A 21404-nucleotide genomic window follows, 5' to 3' on the forward strand; every position below is an offset into this window, starting at 1 on the left:
CAGGCATGGCTCCTGCAGGCGCCTCCCTCAGCACTGGCGGGTTCGGGTTCTGCTTGGAGAGGAAGCCATGGCGGCTGTCCTGAGGCACTGCCCGGGACAGACACGGCTCCTGCAGGTGCCTCCCTCAGCACTGGCGGGTTCGGGTTCTGCTTGGAGAGGAAGCCAAGGCAGCTGTCCTGAGGCACTGCCCGGGACAGGCACGGCTCCCGCCCGGCATGAACCCCCCTCTCCCCGGCCGGGCCCCGGCTTTAATTAGCCATGGCCCAGAGCGGCTTTCCCCGGCCATCTGTAGCCCCGGTGACCGACCTAATCGGGGGGATAAGCTGCTTATGGAGCCGCAGCTGGAGCGGGCGCTGAGGGGGCCGAGGGTGGCTGTGGCCGCGAAGGAGGTGCCGGCTCCGACGCTCAGTGTGGTCGGTCCCCGGGGCCCAGCAGTGCCGCCGGTGCCTCTCGGAGTGGGTAAGTGGAGTTTCCGTGGGTGAGGAGTTTCTCATTCCCATTACTGCCTCCTGGGTGCTTGGATGGCAGCGCTGCAGAGGGAGGACTACCTGTGTGTGATTGTTTGTTGCGGTGTGATGTCATGGTTTGCCTCAGATACCCCGTGTTTCTCCCTGAAGATTCCTTCCCCAGGTGTGTCAGTCGCTCTCCTTCCCCCTCCCTCGCCCCCTGCCCAGCACTGTCTGTCAGTCCTGGAATTGCAGAAGGGCATTGAGTGATTGGCGAGCGAGAATTCAAAAGATGCCCTCTACCCCTAGGGAGACATTAAGCTATCCAGGTGTCCTTTGTCCCTTCAGACCTCCTTCTATGTACCTGGTTGGTGGCTCCCTACCCCTTCCCTGCCCCTCTCCCCGGGGTTAAAAGAGCCAGCAGCTACACGGTTCAGGGAGTTCTGCTGGAGCTGTTGCTGGATCCAGAGGCCTGTGGGCCAGAATAAAGCTCTGGATCCAAACCCTGCCTCAGAACCAATTCCTTTCCTTCACCATCGCCTTAAAGCTTCTCTGCCAGAGGTAAACCTGAGGAGCAGACCCTGTTATGGGGGGAAGCTCCCTCCCGCAGCCATTGGAGCTCCTGCATGCAGGGACCTGCCTCCAAGCACCCAGCTGCAGCATCCAGCCAGCCAAAAGTGTCTCTGAGGTGAAAACACCACAGTTGCCGCTTTTTGGTTCAGCAGCAAGAACCAGACAAGCTCAGGCACGTCCCATCCAGCTATATTGGTAATATTCCAATACTTGTTGGTCTCACAGGCATCACGGTAGTTGGTTTGGTTTGTAACGTTGAGCAGTGTTTGGAAAAAAAACCTGCTTTCTAAGGCAGCTGAAGTGTGAGCTCAGAGTAATCACTGGCCCCTACTTGGAATATGAAATGGATCAGTCTTGACCTGCAGGGATGGGGAATAAGCGCTGTGTGTGCAGTGTAAATGTGTTTATTATGGGTCTGGTGTTGTTACTGTATTGCTGAAATGGTATTTGCTTGAAAGAGCTTGATTTACTTTTCATTAACTGTGCTATTTATTTCCTTTTGCTTATAGCAATAGAAACAACTTGATCATCTTAATTTTTATTTGCTTAATTGAATTTGTTTTAGGTTTTAATGTGTTAGTGTGTATATAGTAAGCATGCATTAAATGTTTTAGTTGGAATCATAAAAACTAACATAAAATCCATTGGTCATGGATTTTGCAGTTAGTTTGCCTTGAGTATCTTTTGGCCTCAGAAGAAGTTTTAAAAAAGATCTTCCTAAGATCTTGTTGTGACTGAGATTAACCCTACTGCTTAAAAGCTGTTATGGTAAAGATCTGAGTAGCAATTTCAGAAGGCAGACAGATGTGATTTTGAAAGGATACTATTTCTTCCAGATCTCAATGAGACTGAAATTAGGAATGAGTGAGGTGAAGAACACCACCTGAAATAACCATGGTGATGTGGTGAGAACCTGGTATGCCTAGCACAAATAATTGAAATGGAGAGCTAAAAAAATCACAAGTTATCAAGAAAATATTATCAAGAAAATATTATCAAGAAAATAGATTTTTATCAAGAAAATAGATTATGTCCAGATTCTTGAGCATAAGGTAGTCCAGAGCCAGGTTTTGAGTGTTCAGAGAGCAAAATATCACTGAAAAACGTGGTGGGTTTACGTCCTTTTGCAATTTAAATCCTTTGTAACACCCTTTTGTGATACATTGCTTGTTGATTGGGTATTTCTGGGATGCAAGGAGTGCTTCCATGGAACAGCAGTCCAGTGCATTTTGTGGTTATACTTCATGCAGTGATAGGCACCCTAAGGAAGGCAGCTGTGCTTTGTCTGTTCACTCTGTAGTTGCCAACTTCAACTGGTCTGGAAGAAATAATGGGATCTTTGGTTGGTGGCACCCTCGGTGATGTATGAAAGGCAGTAACAGCAGTTCCCAGGGATAATTGCAGCACTGCCTGACTGTCTCCTGCTGCTTTAGAAACTGTGTTTGCTCCCCAGATTGTGGTGATTACTGGAGGAGTTTGCATGTGAGAGGGAAAAATGAGCTGTTACAAACAGGGACAACTGAGCCTCCAATGTTCCCTTAGAAGAGAATGAGATAAACACAGCTTAGAAACAGTGCAATTTGGCAGGAGGCTTTCTGGGATTAGAGCGTGTTCGAAAAAGACAATGGGCATTGATTTCGTTGCTGTCTCTTCTCAGATTGACTAGGGGAGCTTTAAGATGATAGAGATGTGTGTGTCTTTATGGAATACCATTTTCATTTTTTAAAAGAGAGGAGGAAAAGAATGGTGGTTAGAATGACAGTGATTGACAACTTGCTTTTAAAATCTGAGGGAATGGAACCCCAGTCCTCTCAAATTGCACTTGCCTGTTAGCAGCAACTTAAGAATCCATTTTCAGCATGAATGTTATATGTATAACCATCAGACTTAGTGGCTAGACTGCACAGTAGGTCTCCCAGCTATACTGTAAATCTTCCAGATTAGGGGACAGTGTGGATTTTATGAATATGTAGACATGGTTTCATCCTTTAGTGCAGACAAAAAGAAATCACTCTGTGTAGTCTTGAGCTTGGGATAATTCAGCCTTGCTAGCAACAGACTCCTTCTGAGGCTGCTGGTGTATAATGCTGGAAGTCTTTGTTTTCCAGGTTTTTTGTGGAGAACTGAATCTGTCCCTTTCACTCATTCCTGCTCTGCCAGATACGATTGTCTGCTGAAAAACAGGAAGAGAGTAGTGTCCATTACACTTTCAGGACTGAGGCTGGTGGATCAGAGACAAGAAATTCACAAGGAAAGTACCCAAAGGCTTTGGCAAACTAGGCAAGATGAGATAGGAAATACTCACAGTCCTTTGCTTATATTTCTTCTTGTTTTTCTTCAGAGCAAAGAAACATTCAGAAGAACGGGAATTTCAATCTGTATTTGGGCACTAGAAGTCAAGTAGACATTTCTCATCCCTGGCCTGAGTCAGATGGGAAGAGATCCCAGTCTGAAGACAGACTCATCTCTCCTGCCCTTCTCAGCCCTTCCTGGACACTGCCAGCCAGGTCTCCAGCTCCTGCCTGCTGCAGCAGAATAATCTGTGCTCTAGGCTGCAGCAGCATAGCTCTAAGTGTGTAGTTCATAGAGTCCCCATCTTGCTTGGTCAGTCCTCCCTGCTGTGCATCTCCTCCAGAGGCACTTTCACCTTGAGCCTTGTGTTTTGGGAGGGAGAAGGAGTGGGAGCATTGACTTTCCTCCACAACACCATCTGGGAGCCAAAGCAGCTGGTAGCTGCTCCATACCCACTGTTCACCATCACTGTTCAGAAAGAAGGAACAAGAATTTTGACTGTGGTCACAATGTTGGTGAAAAGCCAACAATGTTGGTGGAAAGCCAACAGCATCAGCCTTCTGCTGCTTCTTATATGAATCCTTTAGTGAGCCCTTTAGTGGTCAATGCACCTTTGTCATCTCATGCTGCAGATTCCCCTCTTAGGCATGAATTAGGGGTGGGTCCTTCTTTAAGGAGCTCAGGTGAAAGTGTGAACACTTGTCACAGTTCAGCCCTGGCCCTGGGGAATCTTGATCCATCTAATCTGGAGTCTTTTCAGTCTCTTTTGCAATCCTCACAGATTTCTGCTAGCTTGTACTGTTCAGTCCAGAGGCTTAAGCAAGAAAGTGCTTTGATGGGGATAAGGGGTTCCCTCCCTCTGGAGTCTGAGTCTTCTCCAGTCTTTGGCCATTCATACTTTGCTCCTGATGATTTAAGTCCCAGTGTCCTGACCATGGGAGAACAGCTAGCTGCAGTAAGAACCAGTGCTGCTCAGGCAAGATTGAAATGGAGCGTCCCATTTGCTAAAGACTGGAGCCTTAGTGCAGTGACAAGAGACTTCAGTCCTGCTGAGCCTCTCTCTGGCTCTTACAGATCCAGATACATTGGCTCCAACACATGGAGAACCAAAATTTCAGGTGGTATCCAACCACAAACCCTTGCTTCTGGAGTGGGCTCTGGCAGGCTAGTGGGTACAGAAGCAGATTCCTCCTTCAGTTGCTCCCCTTTCTTCAGATGCCAGTCCCTGATGAAGCCATCTCTGGAAACTGGTAGTCTTTATGTTCACAGAAAAAGTCATTCTCCTGGAAGGGTTGTTAAAGGAGAACAGACATCTAATGGGGGGTCTCCATGTGCTGAGTCTTGGAAGAAAGACCTTTCAGCCAGTCTGGGTCCAGAGGGTCTGCAGGTGTTTCTGGAGACAGATTTGGGGGGTACCCAGAGGAATGTTCGTGTAGCCATGTGTGGGACTCCTGCAGAGGTGTGTGTGAGCATCACTTCTCATCCTGGAGATAAAGAGTTTAGACCAGGCCAGCAGCTTAGTGTTAAATCTGTAGAAGTCAACAGCTCTGATGTTAAGTGCAGCAAAGAGTCAGAAGTATCTCACTCCAGATCACCAGCAGGCAGAAGAACAGCTGCAGTGGGCAGCAGCCAGTGCAATCCTTTGGGTACACCAGTTGAAGAAGGCTTTAATGGACATTCTGATGTAGATTGTATGAGCATGAGCAGAGAAGGAAGGAGAAACAAATACTCCTGCCAAAGCAGCCGGTGGAATTTGGAAGCTGATGGCAATCTTGAGCAGTCTGAAGAATGTTCTGTAGAAGGGAATGCCAAAGAACCGTGGTGCTGTGAAGAAGGGAACCAGACACAGAAAACTGTGCCCAGAGAGGTGAGGGTGTGGTCACTGTGAAGCATCTCTGTTCACAGCTGTCACTTGTGCTTGTTTCTGCCACTTGCTAGAGGTGCAGAGTTGAGGTACAAGTGATGGGGATGCTTGTCCTATCGTTTTTGCTTGGTACTGAATAGCCACAATCTCATCTCCTACAGTCCTTCTTCATCCCATCTTTCCATCTCACACGTTTCTTCCTAAAGACCAGCTTGTCAGCTTGGTTGTTTTGGCAATGTAAACACCTGTTTATATTCACTGATCTGCATGCTGAGGGAAAGCATTAAACTGGATTTTACTCTGTGCATTGTTGCAGGGCCCTGAGATTTCAGGCTTCTCGTGCCTTTTTATGTCTGAAGTATATCAGAATATTGACAGAGCAATGGTGTAGGAGCAGTGTCCAAGGCATCCCACATAATACATGATCTTGAGGCAGTCCTGCTCTGGTCTCCATCCAAAATGATATGTGCCACAAAGGCAAATTCTTCAATAGAGTGGAGCAGCATGAATAATTGTGAATTACTGTCTCTTGTCTGTTTGCAGATCTCAGAGAACAGCTTCTGGTCATTGAAGGTGAATGAGCAAAGGTAAAAAGACTCTGTGTTTGAGTATGAGTGTGCTAGTGGTTAACCAAGGAGCCCTTCTGGGAAGTGGCTAAGGAGCCATGTCCCTAGGAACATTTGGGTTTAGGACTTAGCCTACATGAATCTGCTGTGGTTGGCTGAGGGCTGCATCCACTTCTTTTCAAAGGGTTGTAATTTAGAATGGATCATGAAATATAATGTCTGTATCTTTTCAATGCTATCTTCTAAATTCAGCTTTGGTTGTTGCTAGAAATGAAGAAGTGTTGGTATCATCAGTGCTACTCTTCAATGCAGCAAATGTGCTCACTGCACAGTAGAGAAGATCAGGAGCTAGACTTATCCATGAGATGAAATTCAAATTTGTGGATAAGATGTGAATGAGGTTGCTACCCATTTAGCAACAGTGATTCCTTAATTTGGTGTGAGAGTGCATGTTTTCCATTCTTTAGAGAGAATGATTTCAAATAACCTCTTTACAACTTGATGGCTGAACTCTGATTGCCACCTCCTGGCTGGTTTAACTTTCCTTTCTGTTAACAGGAACTCACCTCTGTTTTTCATTTTTAAGTTTCTGGCACTTGTGTGACAAACAAATCCTAGCAAGGTGTTTCCAAGCCTGGAGGAGATATATCCTTTGGAAGAGGGCAGCCACACAGCTTTACAGACACCAGCTGCTTCAGAAGGGCTTTGGTGCTCTGCAGTGCCTTGAGCACCAAAGGAGGACACAATTGGAGGTGGCCCAGCAGAGACATGCTTCAACTCTGCTAGCTGCCAGCTTCCAGAGGGTGAGCACTGGCTGGGGACAGTGGTGCCATGAACTTCCTGCTGTGCAGTCAGAGAAGGCACAAATCCTGTTTGGATAGGGAGGAGGAAGGGGTATCCTGTGTGAAATTCTGTGATGGAGACCCTGGTGCCAATACTCTGTCTGCAGTTTGTTCTGATCATGTGGTTTCTTCTTCAGTGGAAGGAAGCTATGGCAAAACAGAGCAAGAAGGAAGCTCTGCAGCCTGAGCCTTACTCCTACACCCAAAGTTCATCAGCAGGGATTTTTGGAGGAGGAAGATTGGCCACTATGACAACCTCAGCTCAGCATCAGCTTCCAACAGGATACTCAAAGGAAGTGGAGCAGGCTCATAGGTAAGCAGAGAGTATTCTCTTTCTGTTATCTTGGACAAAGGAAGGGTTACAAACACAGGGAAAATTTGTTCTCAAATGATGGCAGACTTGTTTCCATGTCCTTGGGATGTATTGCTGTGGATAAACACTGCAAGAATTAGCAGTTTAATGTTAAGAACTAAACAGTCCTATTTCAGAGCTTCTGTGCACCAGTGTTTGCAGCCTGAGTGTCTGACAGAAATACTCCTGTACTAATTCTTTGCTTCAGCTATCACCTGCATATGTGGTACAGGGGTAAATGAGGTTGGAGTGAAGCAATACTACAGTCTCTAGCAGTAGAGGTGTCAAAAGAAAAGCCTTTTGTTGAGGTTCTAATTCTGAAGGCAGAAGAACAAGTTGAGACAAAAAGAGAGAGGAAAGCCCTGGATTCTGTTCTGTGAGTGCCTCTTTGGACAGCTGGATGTTAAGGATGTTTGTGGCCCTTTCAGGATGGAGGGAGAGCTGTGGACACAGCTCCGGCACGGGCAGAGAGGAGATGAGTTCTGCTGGGGGGTTGAAGCAATCAGGGACATGAGGCGGCTGGCTGGTAAGCACACATTCCATAGCCTTGGAAAGCTTGGAGATCTTCACTGTTTCACCAGCTTTTGTGCTTTGGGTCTAGTTGTTGCTTTGAGCTCTTTCAGAATGTGATCCTGCAAGTATGTTGCATTTGCGGGGTTCCCAGATGATGGAAGGAATGATGAGTCTGACTCCATGTTCTCAGAAGGCTAATTTATTATTTTATGATACTATATTATATGAAAGAATACTATACTAAAGAATACAGAAAGGATACAGACAGAAGGTTAAAAGATAATAATTAAAACTTGTGACTCCTTCCAGAGTCCCAACATAGCTTGGCCATGATTGGCCATTAAGTCAAAATAATTCACAGCAGAAACCAATGAAACAATCACCTGTGGATAAACAATCTCCAAACACATTCCAAAGCAGCAAAACACAGGAGAAGCAAATCAGATAATTATTGTTTTCATTTTTCTCTGAGGCTTCTCAGCTTCCCAGGAGAAAAATCCTGGGCAAAGGGATTTTTCAGAAAATATAATGGTGACACAAGTAGCTGGACCAGTATGTGTGATGCTGGAGGATGGCCACTCACCATGTCACACAAGTTTTGCCTCATTCCTTGTATGAATTCAGCTGCAGCATGTGTTGCTGCAGCAATGTGAGCTGCCTTCCTTAAGTGTCCTTCCTCTGGCAGCTTGGATTTAAGCCAGGGAATGTTTGCTGTGTGACATGATGTTGTTTGAAGTTCTTCTGCTATTTCTCTTCCTGTCAATCTCTTCCTGCCCTGTGACACAGCAGCTTTCAGACTGTGGCGCCTGCAGAAGGAGCTGCTGAGCAAAGAGGAAGCCAGGCTTTTGGAAGCCCGTGCTCTGCTGGAAAAGAAGAAGCTACAAAATATTTTCTGGATGTGGCATTCCCAAAGCTTGGAAATGAAAAAGAGTCTAACACTGACAAAACAAATCCAAAGAAACTTGGTCTCCCGGTGAGTTGGTGAGATCTGGTTTTCATGTGAAAAATCTGTTCTCTGTGAAAGTCCATGGAATAACAGAGCCAACCCAGACAGTAATAATTGTTCCATCTTAAAGCCATCTATCCTTTTGTTTCAGGAGTTAATAAAGATGAAGGTAGGGATAGAAACATAAAAAGGAACTGCTGTGGCCAGAGGTGTTATGACTTGCTTCCTGTGCACTGCCAAAACTTTTTTTGTCCTGACTTTTGATGTTCTGAAAGACCAAACCCAAGAGCAGCCACTGTGCTGCTGTGCTCTAAGCATGACAGTGGCTTTTGACTGAAATAAACAAGCAGAAGCTCAGGGGACAGCTTGTGTCTGTCTTTCCTGAACTAAACACAGTCTCAGGAAGACACATAAGCTTGCACAAGTGTTTTTCAACATTGTCCTTTGGTATTCTCAGGTGCTTCCGTACATGGAAGGAGACTGTTGAGCAGAAGGCACTTGGCAGGTGCAAGCTGGCCCATCTCAGAGCAGTATCACTGAGGAAGCACTTCCAGCAGTGGGTTGGGATGCTGCAGGTCAGAGGAGGTGACAAGCAGGCAGTGGTGAACCTCTTCCTCCTACAATGGAGGCAGCATTATGGTGAGCAGCTTGGGGTCTGTACAGAATCCAAACTTCAGAGGTGTTTGGCTCCTTCCTCCTCTTGTACACTGAAAACAGCCTGAAAACAGAGGGACTCAGATGATACAGGGTGTGAACAAAGCAGAGTGGGCAGAGGACTGGGTCTGGGTGTGTCAGTGAAGCTGCAGGGAGGTTTGTCACTCTGCATCATAAACCAAACAGAAACTCTTAAACCTTGCTGAAAAGAAGCAATTTGAGGGTTGGGCTGGGCTGAGTTGGAATGCCTTGAGAAAATCTCTTGTTCCTTTATGTAACTGGTTAAGGAGCAGTTATGAGCTCAGCAGCTGGCAAGACTGTGACAAAGAGCCATGAAGGTCAGACATCATGGACTGGAGAGAAACAGTTTCTGGAGAAAACAGTCTGTTCTTTTGATGACTTCTGCCAAAAACTGAAGCTGCAGAGAGTATATCTGCTGTGGAAAACAAGGCTGTGTGAGCATCACAAGGCTGAGTGAGTGCAGAAGAGCCAGTCCCTGGAGCCCTGCCCCCATTAGTAGTGTCCACCTGATTTTCTGTACCTTTTGCTAGAGCCCCTTTTACCCTGTGTGTTGTCCATCATGTCTGTGCTTGTCACCCCCTCTGGTGTTCTTTCACTTTACTGTCTCAGTATCTTCTGTCTCAGCTCTTTCTCTCAGACTTTGGAGCAGTGTAAACTCAGAAAAACTCTGAAATTATGGCACCAAAAGTATCTCACGCTGAAGACAATTGAACAAAGTTCTAAGCACTTGCATGGAGCTGTCTGTGAGGAACCTCTTGCCATGCTGTTTTCTGAGGATCTCTCAACATCATCTGGCTTTGACAGCAGTGCACCAGCTACTCTGACCTCTCAGAGCTCACTGGAAAAGGTGAGAAGGTCTTGGCACACCTAGACTGCTCTGAGGTATTAAATTGCTGGGATTTTTCAGGGGAAAATTTCTGCTTCAACATGGTATTGTCATCAGCAAACTGTGCTTAAAATTTAGTGCTGAATCTGTGGGGTCTTCAAGCTGAAATGAAATCTAAAGGTGTAAAGTCAATGCTCTCTGTGCCTTTCTGGTTCATCAATTAGAGATGTGGGAAGCTGAGCTAGTGAGTTTCCCTTGTACAGTTGCTTCTGTTTGTGGCTGCAAGGTGGAAGAGATGAGATATAAAGAGCTTCCTCACTGAGACAGTGCATATGCTCATTTCCCCTTTTCTCAATATAGAAATACATGTATTTCTGGATTCAGTATGGAAATTATTAGTATAGAAATAACTTTCCCACCACTTACATGTTTACTCTCCAGAGGTGTCATGGCTAACCTGCAATTCCTTTGGATGCATTTTGGATTTGCCTGAATCCTTGATAAAAAAAGGAGTAAATGGCATGGGCAGAGCTGTCAGCTGGGTTCTTCTACTCTCAGGACACTCACCTCACAGCATGTTCCTCCCTTCATACCTGCAGGAATGCAGTCTTAGTGACAGCAGCCAGCATGGCTTCTTGTCCCCTCTGGCTGCTGAGGATGTCACACATGTGTCGTGTCACAGCTCTTTCCTTCAACTCCACCAGTGCACAGAGCTGCCAGCTGAGCTGTGCTTGCACACCTCCTTCCCTGCATCTGGGTGAGTTGGACACTGTGGTTTTTTGGGATGCTGGTAGGAGTGACCCCTTGTTTGAACTGGCTGAATTCCTTCCTTCTGGATCATCCCTCATGTCATGTCACACCATCCTTCCAGGGGACTTTATCTTCTTCTTTCTTTCCTTCCTCACCCAACACTTTTGTCTTGCAGAGGAAATTGGTTTGTGGGAAATCAGTTCCAGTCTTCAGTGCTGCAGAGTCCAGATAATAATTCCCAGCCTCTCACCAGTTCCTCTGCATGGGAAGAGGTGAGGCTAGAAAATGTTGTAAATATACAAGTGTTTTCTGAATATTCAAATTTAGCAAAGAGCCTTTGGGTTTCAATATCAGCATATGGAAGGTCTCACTGCTATTTTGTTCTCTCTCAAACAGAAGATTTGGGAGATTAAAACTTTTCTCAGGGTAACTCTTCCCTAATAGCTGAGTGGAAGTAGGGCAGGTATCAGGGATTTAAAAAGGATGTGTTAGACCCTCATGTCTGGCTGTTCATGTGGGCCATGTCAGTGATTTAGAAAGGATGTGTTAGACCCTCATGTCTGGCTGTTCATGTGGGGCAGGTGTCAAGGATTTTAAAAGGATGTGTTAGACCCTCATGTCTGGCTGTTCATGTGGGGCAGGTGTCAAGGATATAAAAAGGATGTGTTAGACCCTCATGTCTGGCTGTTCATGTGGGCCATGTCAGGGATTTAGAAAGGATGTGTTAGACCCTCATGTCTGGCTGTTCATGTGGGGCAGGTGTCAAGGATTTAGAAAGGATGTGTTAGACCCTCATGTCTGGCTGTTCATGTGGGCCATGTCAAGGATTTAGAAAGGATGTGTTAGACCCTCATGTCTGGCTGTTCATGTGGGGCAGGTGTCAAGGATATAAAAAGGATGTGTTAGACCCTCATGTCTGGCTGTTCATGTGGGCCATGTCAAGGATATAAAAAGGATGTGTTAGACCCTCATGTCTGGCTGTTCATGTGGGCCATGTCAAGGATATAAAAAGGATGTGTTAGACCCTCATGTCTGGCTGTTTATATGGGCCATGTCAAGGATTTAGAAAGGATGTGTTAGACCCTCATGTCTGGCTGTTCATGTGGGCCATGTCAGGGATTTAGAAAGGATGTGTTAGACCCTCATGTCTGGCTGTTCATGTGGGCCATGTCAGGGATTTAGAAAGGATGTGTTAGACCCTCATGTCTGGCTGTTTATATGGGCCATGTCAAGGATTTAGAAAGGATGTGTTAGACCCTCATGTCTGGCTGTTCATGTGGGCCATGTCAGGGATTTAGAAAGGATGTGTTAGACCCTCATGTCTGGCTGTTCATGTGGGGTGGATGGAATGGAGCTGGGCAATCACAGAAGTGACAGTGGCAAGGAGACACAGCTGAGCTGTGTGGAGTAACTGATATAACAGCAGTTCAGGGCCCTTTTTTGCCTTTCTGGATTACAGGATTACACCTCTGACAACTCAGTGAGGAGTTTTTGGCAGCAAGCAGAGCAGCACTGCCTGCAGAGGTGCTTCATTGTCTGGTCAGCTCAAACTCAGCTCCATGTAAAGGCCCAGCAGCACTGCAGGCGCACTCGGCTGTCTCGGTAGGGATCATGATTTCCAGAAGTTTCCTAAAGCCCTCTGTTTTGAAAGCTTTACACTTGCTTTAATTTAAAAAAATGGGAAAAAAATTCTTCCTCTAGCTATTTTATTTTGTCTTCAGTGGGAGTTTTGCAGCCCATTATTTTGGGGTTTTTCCAGCTTAAAAATTACTATGTAGGAACACAGTAATTTCTGGTTTGATGGAACGCCTCACAAATTAGAGCAAGCCCAGCTCTGCTGATAACAACATCCTGGTAACTTCCTATCCACTGAACTGGCCTTGCTCTGTACTGATTCCAAAGCTGAAGAGCACAGCAGGCTCTTCAGAAAACCTTCCTCTGAACAGCTTGTCCTGTCCATCATTTCCCCTGACGTTTAATGGGGAAAGGATGTTAACAGATCAGATGTGTTTCCAAAACTCCCTTGTGTGTGTGTTTGTTGTTAAATTTTCCATTACAAAGGTGTGTATCTTTGTGAGTTGTTCCTACAATCAGTGCAGCAACCTTTGTCCTTCTCAGAGCCTTCCTCAGCTGGCACCACTGGGTCATGGAAAATAAGAACCAAGAAGCAGCAGCAGCCCTAAAACATGGAGTTCATTGTGTCCAGGTGGCTTTCAGCCTGTGGAGAAGGAGACTGGCCCAGAAAGTGGAAGCTGACCGGAGATTCAGGTGCCATGTTCACCAGCTGACTGCTGATGCTCTGTGGCATTGGCATTCCTGCTGGCAGAGTGAGTTACCCCATCCCACTGCATCACTTGTCCCTCTAGGAGAGAGCAGCTCTGGGAGTAGTTGGGGTGGAGAGAGTCACACTTTTGGCTGGAATTCTGTGCACTGCTCCTCTGGAAAGGCACATACTACTCCAGGAGTCAGTGAGTGCATGTGTCACTGCATTCTTCTGGCCATCAGTAGGACATGTGACCTACTGTTCTGTTGTGCTTTATATTAGGGAAGATGCTCCTTTGGCACTTCTACCTGCACAAAAGAGTGTTCAAGCAGTGTATTTTAGCAGCTGAGGAGTTACATGGACTTCCATGCAGCATTCCAAGTTTGAACATGTCTCCTCAGACCAAGCAGTCAGGTTGGGAACAGGGTGTATCTTTTGGGGTGGCTTAAGAATCCTGATCCCTCAAGGAATTTCATATGCTCTAAGTACTTGCACTGTGCCAGGGAAGAAAAACTCCCACTTTTTAATGGAAAACTGCCTTGCAGATAAGAGTGGAAGTAATCTGTGATCTCTTGCAGGGAAAATTTGAAAGAAGGTCTGACTGCCTTGCAGACAAAAAACTACAAAGTGAATTGAAAAGTCTCTTTAGCTGCTAAAGAGAGGACAGGAAATCTTAGCAAGTTTGGTCCCATTTGGTGCTTGCAGGAGATGTTTCTTTGCTCTTGTGTGGACTCTGCAATGGAGAAGCAGTCCCTGGGCTGACTCAGGACACTGTGCTCTCTCACAGGGAAGCGTGCTCTGGGAGAGCTGCAGCAGCAATGGGCCTGCCACAGCTGCCAAGAGAAGAAGAGGCTGGTCCTGCACACATGGTATCACCAAACCAGGAAACAGAAATATGCTGGTTTATTCTGGGAACGTTTTCTCCTGCACAGGTTTGTTTCTTGCTCTCAAAGCATTTCCAAGGGAAGCTCTGCATGAAGAGCAATTTATGTAGTGGCATCCACTGTATTGTCCTGGATTTGAAAGTATGGATAGCTCATGTATAAATGGAGCTTCTGTAGCAGCACTTCTCTGAGGATGTCTCTATGAAGAGGCTTCTTACCTAAAGCCTCACCCCCCCCCCTCATTTTTCCCATTCAAAAATTCTTTTCCTTCCAGAACTTGTGTTCAGTCTTAGTTATGCAGGGTGGTATTTGTGCACTAAGCAAGGGAGAGATACAAACAAATTTGTGCAGTTTAAACTTTGAAAGCCTTATTTGTACTTCAGTATTTGCTGAAAGGAATGGTGGGCAGAGAGCTTGCAGGGATCTGATGTTTACTGAGTTAGTCTTTTAGGATTCTGTACACAGTGTGTTGATTTTAATTTAATGTGAAAAATTGATTTGTTCCTGCAGCAAAGCAGTATAAAGCTTATGAAGGGAGAACCATGATATTCAACTCATCTTGGTGTTACTACAATGTAGGTGAAGCTGTAATCTGTCTTTGAGTCTTATGTTATGTTGACAGATCCCAAAACCACAAGAATTTAATTTTTTTTCTCTCTTAACTGTATTCAGTGGTCTTCTTATTGGAAACAGTTTTGTTTGTAGTTTATGTTGTATGAGGCCTGCCTGAAGTGCAAAGAAGTGTCCAGCTGTAGTGAACCAGGATTGTTGAAGTGTTTCTCTAAAATAATTCAGGAGGATAAGAATGGATAGGATTATTTATGCCAAGGGTTCATTTAAGGTATGAGAAGTGCAGGTTTGGCCCTATCAGGTTTTCTTTTGAATTGCAGGTTCAGACTGAGAGGACACAAAGATCTGCAGAGGAAAGAGCAACTAAAAACCCAGTAAAACTTTGGTGGCTGTGATGTTTAGACTCTGCACTTACCCCACCCAATTGCATTTTCCTCTATCTGTGTGGCTCCCTCATGGGAATTGTATTTAGGATAAGCCCTTAATATTGCTCCTTCCTGTTGAGTATGTCTCCACCATTAATCTTCCTTCTGAGTCTCCTTTGATGAGAGTGCTTCTAATTTCTCACTTGGATGAGCTCTCTCTTTTGAGGGGGGCATTTTTTTGTGCTGGGATAACCTGGAACAGCTTCTCTTGATCTTCCAGAAAGCCTGCCAGGCACAGAATATTCACACCTCTGCCCTAGGGGTGCAGTGGGGTGATTTGCATAATGAAGGTCCAAATGGAACAAGGAACCAAAGGATAAGCTACAATTAAAAGCAGATTGCATTCTCTGCTTGCAGAGGAAGACTGGCCTCCTGTGCATCAGCCTGTGAGATACAGGAAGATTATTGTGGGTACAGATTTACAGTGCTGATTATAGTAACTCCTGAAGTTGTTGATTTTTTGGAATAAAATCGTCTTTGCAAAGATTCTAGTTGTACATCCCACATACACAGGGTCTTAGTTTGTGACAGCCAAGAAACAAAATCTGAATCTTGACAGCAAGTGGCTGTCATAAATGCTGCAAGCAGATTTCAGGAATCTGCTGGGTTCCATGCTGAAGGAGATTTTAACAGTTTTACTTTCATCCCACAATGGAAAAATGAAAAAGCCTTCATCAAGCACCATCTTTCTGGTCAGCTGGTAGCACAGAGATAGACTGAAGACTGGTTAATTTTTTTTTTTTTTTTGGTGTGGGGGACCAAGTATGTGTACTGGCAAGGCAGCCTAGGAAAAGAATTTGTTTTGTAGGCAAAAGAAAAATGTAATATAAGATTGGATTCAGTTTGCAGAGGCCTTTGAATGAAGGAAATGCTAGAATGGCAGAGGGAAGCAGAGTCTCTTGAGTAGGTGACAGGTAACTGCTGGGAACTTGAAGTAAAATGAGGGCAGGTTTTCAGCAGAAAGATATTTGAAGAATCTGAACTTGCACCTCCCAGAGATGAGGCACTGGGAAAACACGAAGCACAGAGGTCAATGCATAAATCTCGATTGCAGCAGTAATAGGAACAGACTTTTTTCTTATTGAATGCTCTTTGTTTTGCTTTGGCCATTTATGTGGGATACTGCAGGGCAGGTGAGAGGGTGAAATTTGGTCTGACATGGAGCTGTTACTTTAGGCATCTGCTTCTTTTCTGTGCTTGGAACTGTTTTTCAGGTGCCTTGTCACTTGGGCCCAGGTCACTGCATGGCAACTAAGGCAGCGTGAAGCCCTCTCTCATTTTAAAAGAGTCAGAGAGCACCGTCTCCTGGTTGGGAGCTTTGTTAAGTGGAGGGACAAACTCTGGAGAGCTGAGCAAGTGCCAGGAGGGAGAAGCCACAAGTGGCAGGAGCCCTCTCCAGGTAAAGCCTGCCACCGCTGGCGAGTGGCTGCAAGAGGACAGCAAGCCCTGCGCCTGGGATCTGTGGCCACTGTCAAACAAGTAAGAGAAGATAAAGCTCCCTAAGTATGAGAAGATAAAGGTCTCGATGAGACAGCTATTATTAACTCAGTGAGTCATGAGGCACTGAGATAGTGTGACAAGGCTTGTATAAAAACCTGGGTTGATTTGTGGTGACTGCTTAGTCCCTGCTGTGAAATTCTTCACCGACTGTGCACACAACTTCATCACCATAATCTGGCACTGATTGCAGCAACCATATGGAGCACAGCAATAAGGAAAGGGGACATTTTGACCAGAGAGATGAGAGCACTCCTTCCTCTCTGCTCAAAGATAAGATGGGATAATCACTGGCCCTGCAGAGCAGAGTAAGCTGCCAGAGATACAGCTTTTTTCAAAAGACTCACAGCTAGCAAACTACAAAGAGCTCCATTGATTTGGAAGGGCTGAGTCAGTCCTGCTGGGATCTCATCTGTGCAGTTTCCAGGCTGGGGTCTAGCACATTAAGCTACCTGCAGAGCTGTGAGCCTGTCTCTCTGGGCTGTGTGAGTGCTGTGTGCATTGTGTTTACTCTTGGCTGCAGCTGTGTTATTTCTGTTTGCAGGCCTGCAACTACTGGACCAGAGCAGCTGCCTTTTCCCAGTGCTTACGGCAGCGCAGCACCCTCATAGGTGTCAGGAAGAGCAGAAAGATGGCTCTCTCTTGGCCCACGAGTAAGAAGATTCTCCCTCCTCTCTTCCTTTCACAGACCCATGTGGGGAGTGTGAGGGAAAGGGGATTGGTGTTTACCAGCTTAATGACTGGGATTTCTCTATGGAGTAGGAGCTCATGGCAATCAAACTCAGTTGATTTCTCCTGTGTTCAGGAGTTGAAGGACTAAGGGCTCATGGCAGCTCTGATGTCTCCCTCTCTAGCTCCAAGGTTAGCTCCTGTGTGATTCCTCTTTTGTTTCTTAGAAAGCAGAAGAGGCAGAGAAGAAGATCCAGCACCAACTGAACGTTTTCCCAGTGCCATTCAGCGCTGGCTGGTGATCTACAGGAGCCAAAACAGGGCTGAGAGGTTTCTGGAGAGACCTGATGTGGTAGGACCCTCTTGTGGGCATGCAAGGATCCAGGAGAATGCAGCAGGGGTGGACTTGGAGGAGTGGGCTAAGAAGTGGCTTGGGTAAGTGGAGTGCAGGGCTCTGGGCTTCCTCTTACTGATACTGAGACATAAACTTTTCAGGAATTTAGGGATTTTAGAGGAGCTGAGGTTTTAGTTAGAAATAAGCTTTATTTGAATTAATCAAAATAAATGGGTAGGCCTTGATGAAGTTAAGAGTTAGTACTTAACTAATAATTGATTGCTTGTCAACATATTGTTTGCTTAGCTGGGTTTATAATGATTTTTCATTATAGAAACTGATAAATAGCTTTTAGGAACATGAGACAATTGTTTTTAGGAGCATAAGACAATTATAGGCCTCCCCTCTTCTGGAACCAATTGAAGACAGAAACGGGAGTTCTACCAAGGGTTCATTTCTCATATTTGCATTGAAAAGGCAGAAAGGTCAGAAGGAGGAAGACTTCATTTACTTCCTCATTTTGGGACCCCTCCCCATGAAAGGGACCATTGACCCATTTTGAGGAACAAACTACTCATGCTTAACCAACTACCATATGAAGCAGGGAATGGGATGTACCAAAGTTATGAATATGCATTTGTATTTTGGGTGTTCAATACTTATATAGATAAAAGGACTCTGTGATCACCTGTAAATTGCAGTGTGTGTTTGGGAGCTATCCCACAATAAACATAAATAAACATTCACTTTCTAACTTTAAACTGTTAGAGAGTCTTTGTCTGTCACAGTTGGTTATCAGTACTAGATCAATATCCATATTTTTAATAAATCAATACCATCAGGGAAGGGCTCCCTTGTATGGCTGCTAAAGCTTATTTGCTTCTTTTGCCTGCAGGAGGAGATATCTGAAGAGGTGGCATCACACAGTGGTACTGCACCAGCACAACAGGAAACTGCTCTGTCTGGTAAGGGGATGGCATCAGTGGAGGGAAGCCAGCAGGGGGGTGATACTGGCTCAGGGGCTGGTGAGTGTCTGGTGCCACTGGGGTGGCAGTGATGGGTGTTACTGGGCAAGCCTGCACTGCCTGTAGCCTCCCATACATCCTGGGAGATGAGACCTGGGGGTTTAACAAATACCAGTAGGCACCAAAAATCTTGATTTACTGCTGGGGCTGGTTTTTCCATTGTTCTTCTTGGAATGTCAGCTTGACAGACTGGCATATCCACAGATTTAGTTGTGCTTAGCCTTTACAGATGGGAAGCTGAAACAGGATTTGTCTAGATTGTCTATAGACTGTGCAAAATTCACAGCAGTTATTACAATCCTTGTCCTCATCTGTGCTCCTGATACATCCCACTGGTGTCCACAGTTTACCATGAGCTGTCATTTGGCTTCCCCTTCTGTTCATAGGCATGTCCTGCCAGGTTCCTGGGCATTAGCTGTGGGAGCTGTGCTCTGGCCTGCCCAGGGAACAAGATGATGGTGAGCATAGTGTGAGCATGTCCATAGTCAGTGAGGAGCTGTGCTGGGGCACAGTGGGGCATTGGGATTTACCCACACTGTGCTGCAGAGAGTAGCTCAGCAAGAGCTCTGTCATTAGTCCTGTGTTGTTAGCAGTGCCAAGTCTTTAAGAGGCACTCATGAAGCAACTGGAACAAGGTGGGCCTGGAGGGAAGTGAGGAAACTTTGCTGCCAGAGCCCAGTTAATCTGTGTGCTGCCTCTTCTCCTTCAGGACCAGCAGCGGCTGATAGCAAAGGCCTGGAGGGTGTGGAGACAAAGATACTTGCAAAGCTGTGTGGTGCAGAATCTTTTGCAGGAGGAAGCCAGGAGCCTCCTGTCTCAGGTAAGCATTTCTGCCTTCTTCAATTCAGTGGACTCAGTGATACAAAAAGCACCCCAAAGAGACAACTGGTGTTCCCTCTATCTCTGCCTGCACAATGCACTTGCTTAGGGAGAAGTTGAATGCATCAAGGAATTGGACTTGCCAGTAAAAAAGGAAAAAAGCTTCCAGCTTTACATGGGTCTCATCTCCCAGGATGTATGGGAGGCTACAGGCAGTGCAGGCTTGCCCAGTAACACCCATCACTGCCACCCCAGTGGCACCAGACACTCACCAGCACCTGAGCCAGTATCACCACCCTGCTGGCTTCCCTCCACAATGCACTTGCTTAGGGAGAAGTTGAATGCATCAAGGAATTGGACTTGCCAGTAAAAAAGGAAAAAAGCTTCCAGCTTTACACGGGTTCATCTATGGGTGTTTTTCAAAGCTTTGTGTCAGGAGTCAATTTCCCTGACATGTGCCCCCTTCCCTGCTGTTATTAGTGGTGTTAATCCTCTAATCCCCTGCCTCTTGAGACCCCACTCAGGGAAGAAACAGGCTCCACATTGGTGCAGGAGGACTGTGCTGACTTGCACCCAGGGGCAAGCAAATCACTATGAATTTATGAATTTGAGTGAGCAGGCAAAGCCTTAGTACTCATATCCAGTTGCTCCTCTGCCTGCCTCCCAAAGATTCATGCAGGATTAGGGCCTCCTTTAAGGAGACAGGAGCAGGTACTGAAATTAGAGGGCATTGGTCTTTCTTCTCTCACACTGATTTGCACTCTGCACGCCCCATATTGGCTCCAGGAGAGACAGGGAAGGGTTTTGAGTGAAGGCTAAGGCAGCTGGCAGAGCCATTGCTAGGAAAGCCACGTTTAGGGGTTCTGGAAGAATGGCTGCAGCCCCTCAAGGGTAACCCAAGTGTTTGATTTGTGCACTTTGCTCTTTCAGGCCTTTGCAAGGTGGTGGCAGCTCACAGCATTCCAGTGTAAGCACAAAGGATCCTGCTGAATGGAGGGGCCTGCCTGCAGCTGCTGCTCAATTCAGGACACGTGGAGGATACAGCTCCTGTCACAACAAAGAGGTGGTCCTGTGCTGTCAAAAAAGAACACTCTGCTCTTACAATAAAAGCTGTGCTGCCAGTCAGAAGGATGACAGCCAAAGAACAACCAGGCAGAGATTGTACCTAGTGAAAGGTCCTCTTTAAAGGACTTGTGTCTTACCTCCTTAGCAACACAGAGAAGTTACTTACAGTTGTGAGGTTGCATTCTCTTTTTCTCTGGACCATGCTTTTGCTGGAGTTCTGATTAAAGGGCAAAAAAGCTTTATAGGCTTTCCTTTTACTCAGTGTTTTTTCCCTGGACAGGAGCTTGGTGTCAAGGGGGAGTATGCAAATAGAGATGAGCAGGAGTTTGTGAGTGCTGGATCCTTTTGATTTCAAAGTCTGGCTTGGGTAGGTGCAAACACAGCTCTTTATTTTTAGATTTGGCTTTTCCCCTGGAGGGGGGGCAGGTTTCCACATGGCTCCCACCTCCTCCCCCTGTCTAGGTCCATCAGCTCTTCATTAAGCCTTTCAGTGGGTGGCCAACCTCCTGACTGCTTCCTGCTGCTTCATTTCTGTGCTGAATGGGCAAGGTATGAAGAAACCTGCTGGGAACAGCTGAGCACCAAAAGCTTTGCTGAGGCTAGACAGGCGTGTCTGATCCCCAGCCTTCCCATTACTTGCCTCTATGATTGATGCCTTGTAATTACCCTGGATATATGAGCCTGCTCTCAGACAGCTGTAACAAGAGGGTCTGAACAATCTGGAAAAGGCTTTTCTTCCTTCCTTGTTTGAAAGAGATGCTCACAGCATGGCAGGGATCTTGAAATCCCACTGGGAACTGCTCCAAGGTAGTTTTCCTAGCCCGTGGCAGCTTTGCAGGATTGTTAAGTACACAAAGCAGCCTCAGTAGCTTCCCCAACCCCTTATTCCAAGGGGGCCTGAGGCTGTTAAAGAGGCATTAGGTCAGGAAAGATAAGCTTAGCTCAGCAAAGATAACCTAGCTTTCCCTACAGGCATTGCAAAAGAGTACCTGACCTTGCAGAATTGAGCTCAATAGTGTAGCTGGCTACTTTTGGTAAATTCTAGAATTTACACTTTCTCCACTCTACCATACTCAGGACATGCATTGAAAGTGAAGACAGGGGGTGCCCCAGAAGCAATTGATTTTCTTAAAGTTTTCCCTTGTGCCAGGTGATTAATTAGCAAACAACATGAGTCTCTGCTAGAGCATGGCCTAATAAAAGAGACA

At 46.0% G+C, this 21404-nt stretch overlaps 1 protein-coding gene across 1 annotated transcript; it reads left to right on the top strand.

Annotated features, from left to right (window-relative positions):
- Positions 1 to 373: 373 nt before the first annotated feature.
- Positions 374 to 21262, top strand: CUNH1orf167 (chromosome unknown C1orf167 homolog). Its single transcript, XM_071449238.1, has 20 exons — positions 374 to 459; positions 5719 to 5762; positions 6328 to 6544; positions 6721 to 6896; positions 7364 to 7461; positions 8235 to 8421; positions 8852 to 9033; positions 9336 to 9522; positions 9694 to 9916; positions 10495 to 10652; positions 10821 to 10917; positions 12105 to 12247; positions 12764 to 12972; positions 13696 to 13840; positions 16002 to 16266; positions 16829 to 16937; positions 17181 to 17388; positions 18183 to 18312; positions 19022 to 19132; positions 20062 to 21262. The coding sequence occupies exons 4-20, from the start codon at positions 6733 to 6735 to the stop codon at positions 20119 to 20121; spliced, it is 2676 nt and encodes an 891-aa protein (XP_071305339.1). The 5' UTR covers positions 374 to 459; positions 5719 to 5762; positions 6328 to 6544; positions 6721 to 6732; the 3' UTR covers positions 20122 to 21262.
- Positions 21263 to 21404: the final 142 nt, after the last annotated feature.

Source organism: Agelaius tricolor, unplaced genomic scaffold, assembly GCF_023055355.1.
Source record: "Agelaius tricolor isolate 1412-34295 unplaced genomic scaffold, bAgeTri1.0.p SCAF_28, whole genome shotgun sequence".
NCBI lineage: Eukaryota > Metazoa > Chordata > Aves > Passeriformes > Icteridae > Agelaius > Agelaius tricolor.

Bases quoted from the DNA above. Each gene is read 5' to 3' on its own strand.
- CUNH1orf167 (XM_071449238.1), top strand. From the start codon at position 6,733: ATGGCAAAACAGAGCAAGAAGGAAGCTCTGCAGCCTGAGCCTTACTCC. The intron at 7,462-8,234 runs GTAAGCACACAT...CCTGTGACACAG, and splicing joins GGACATGAGGCGGCTGGCTG to CAGCTTTCAGACTGTGGCGC. The intron at 9,523-9,693 runs GTGAGTGCAGAA...CTTCTGTCTCAG, and splicing joins TGTGAGCATCACAAGGCTGA to CTCTTTCTCTCAGACTTTGG.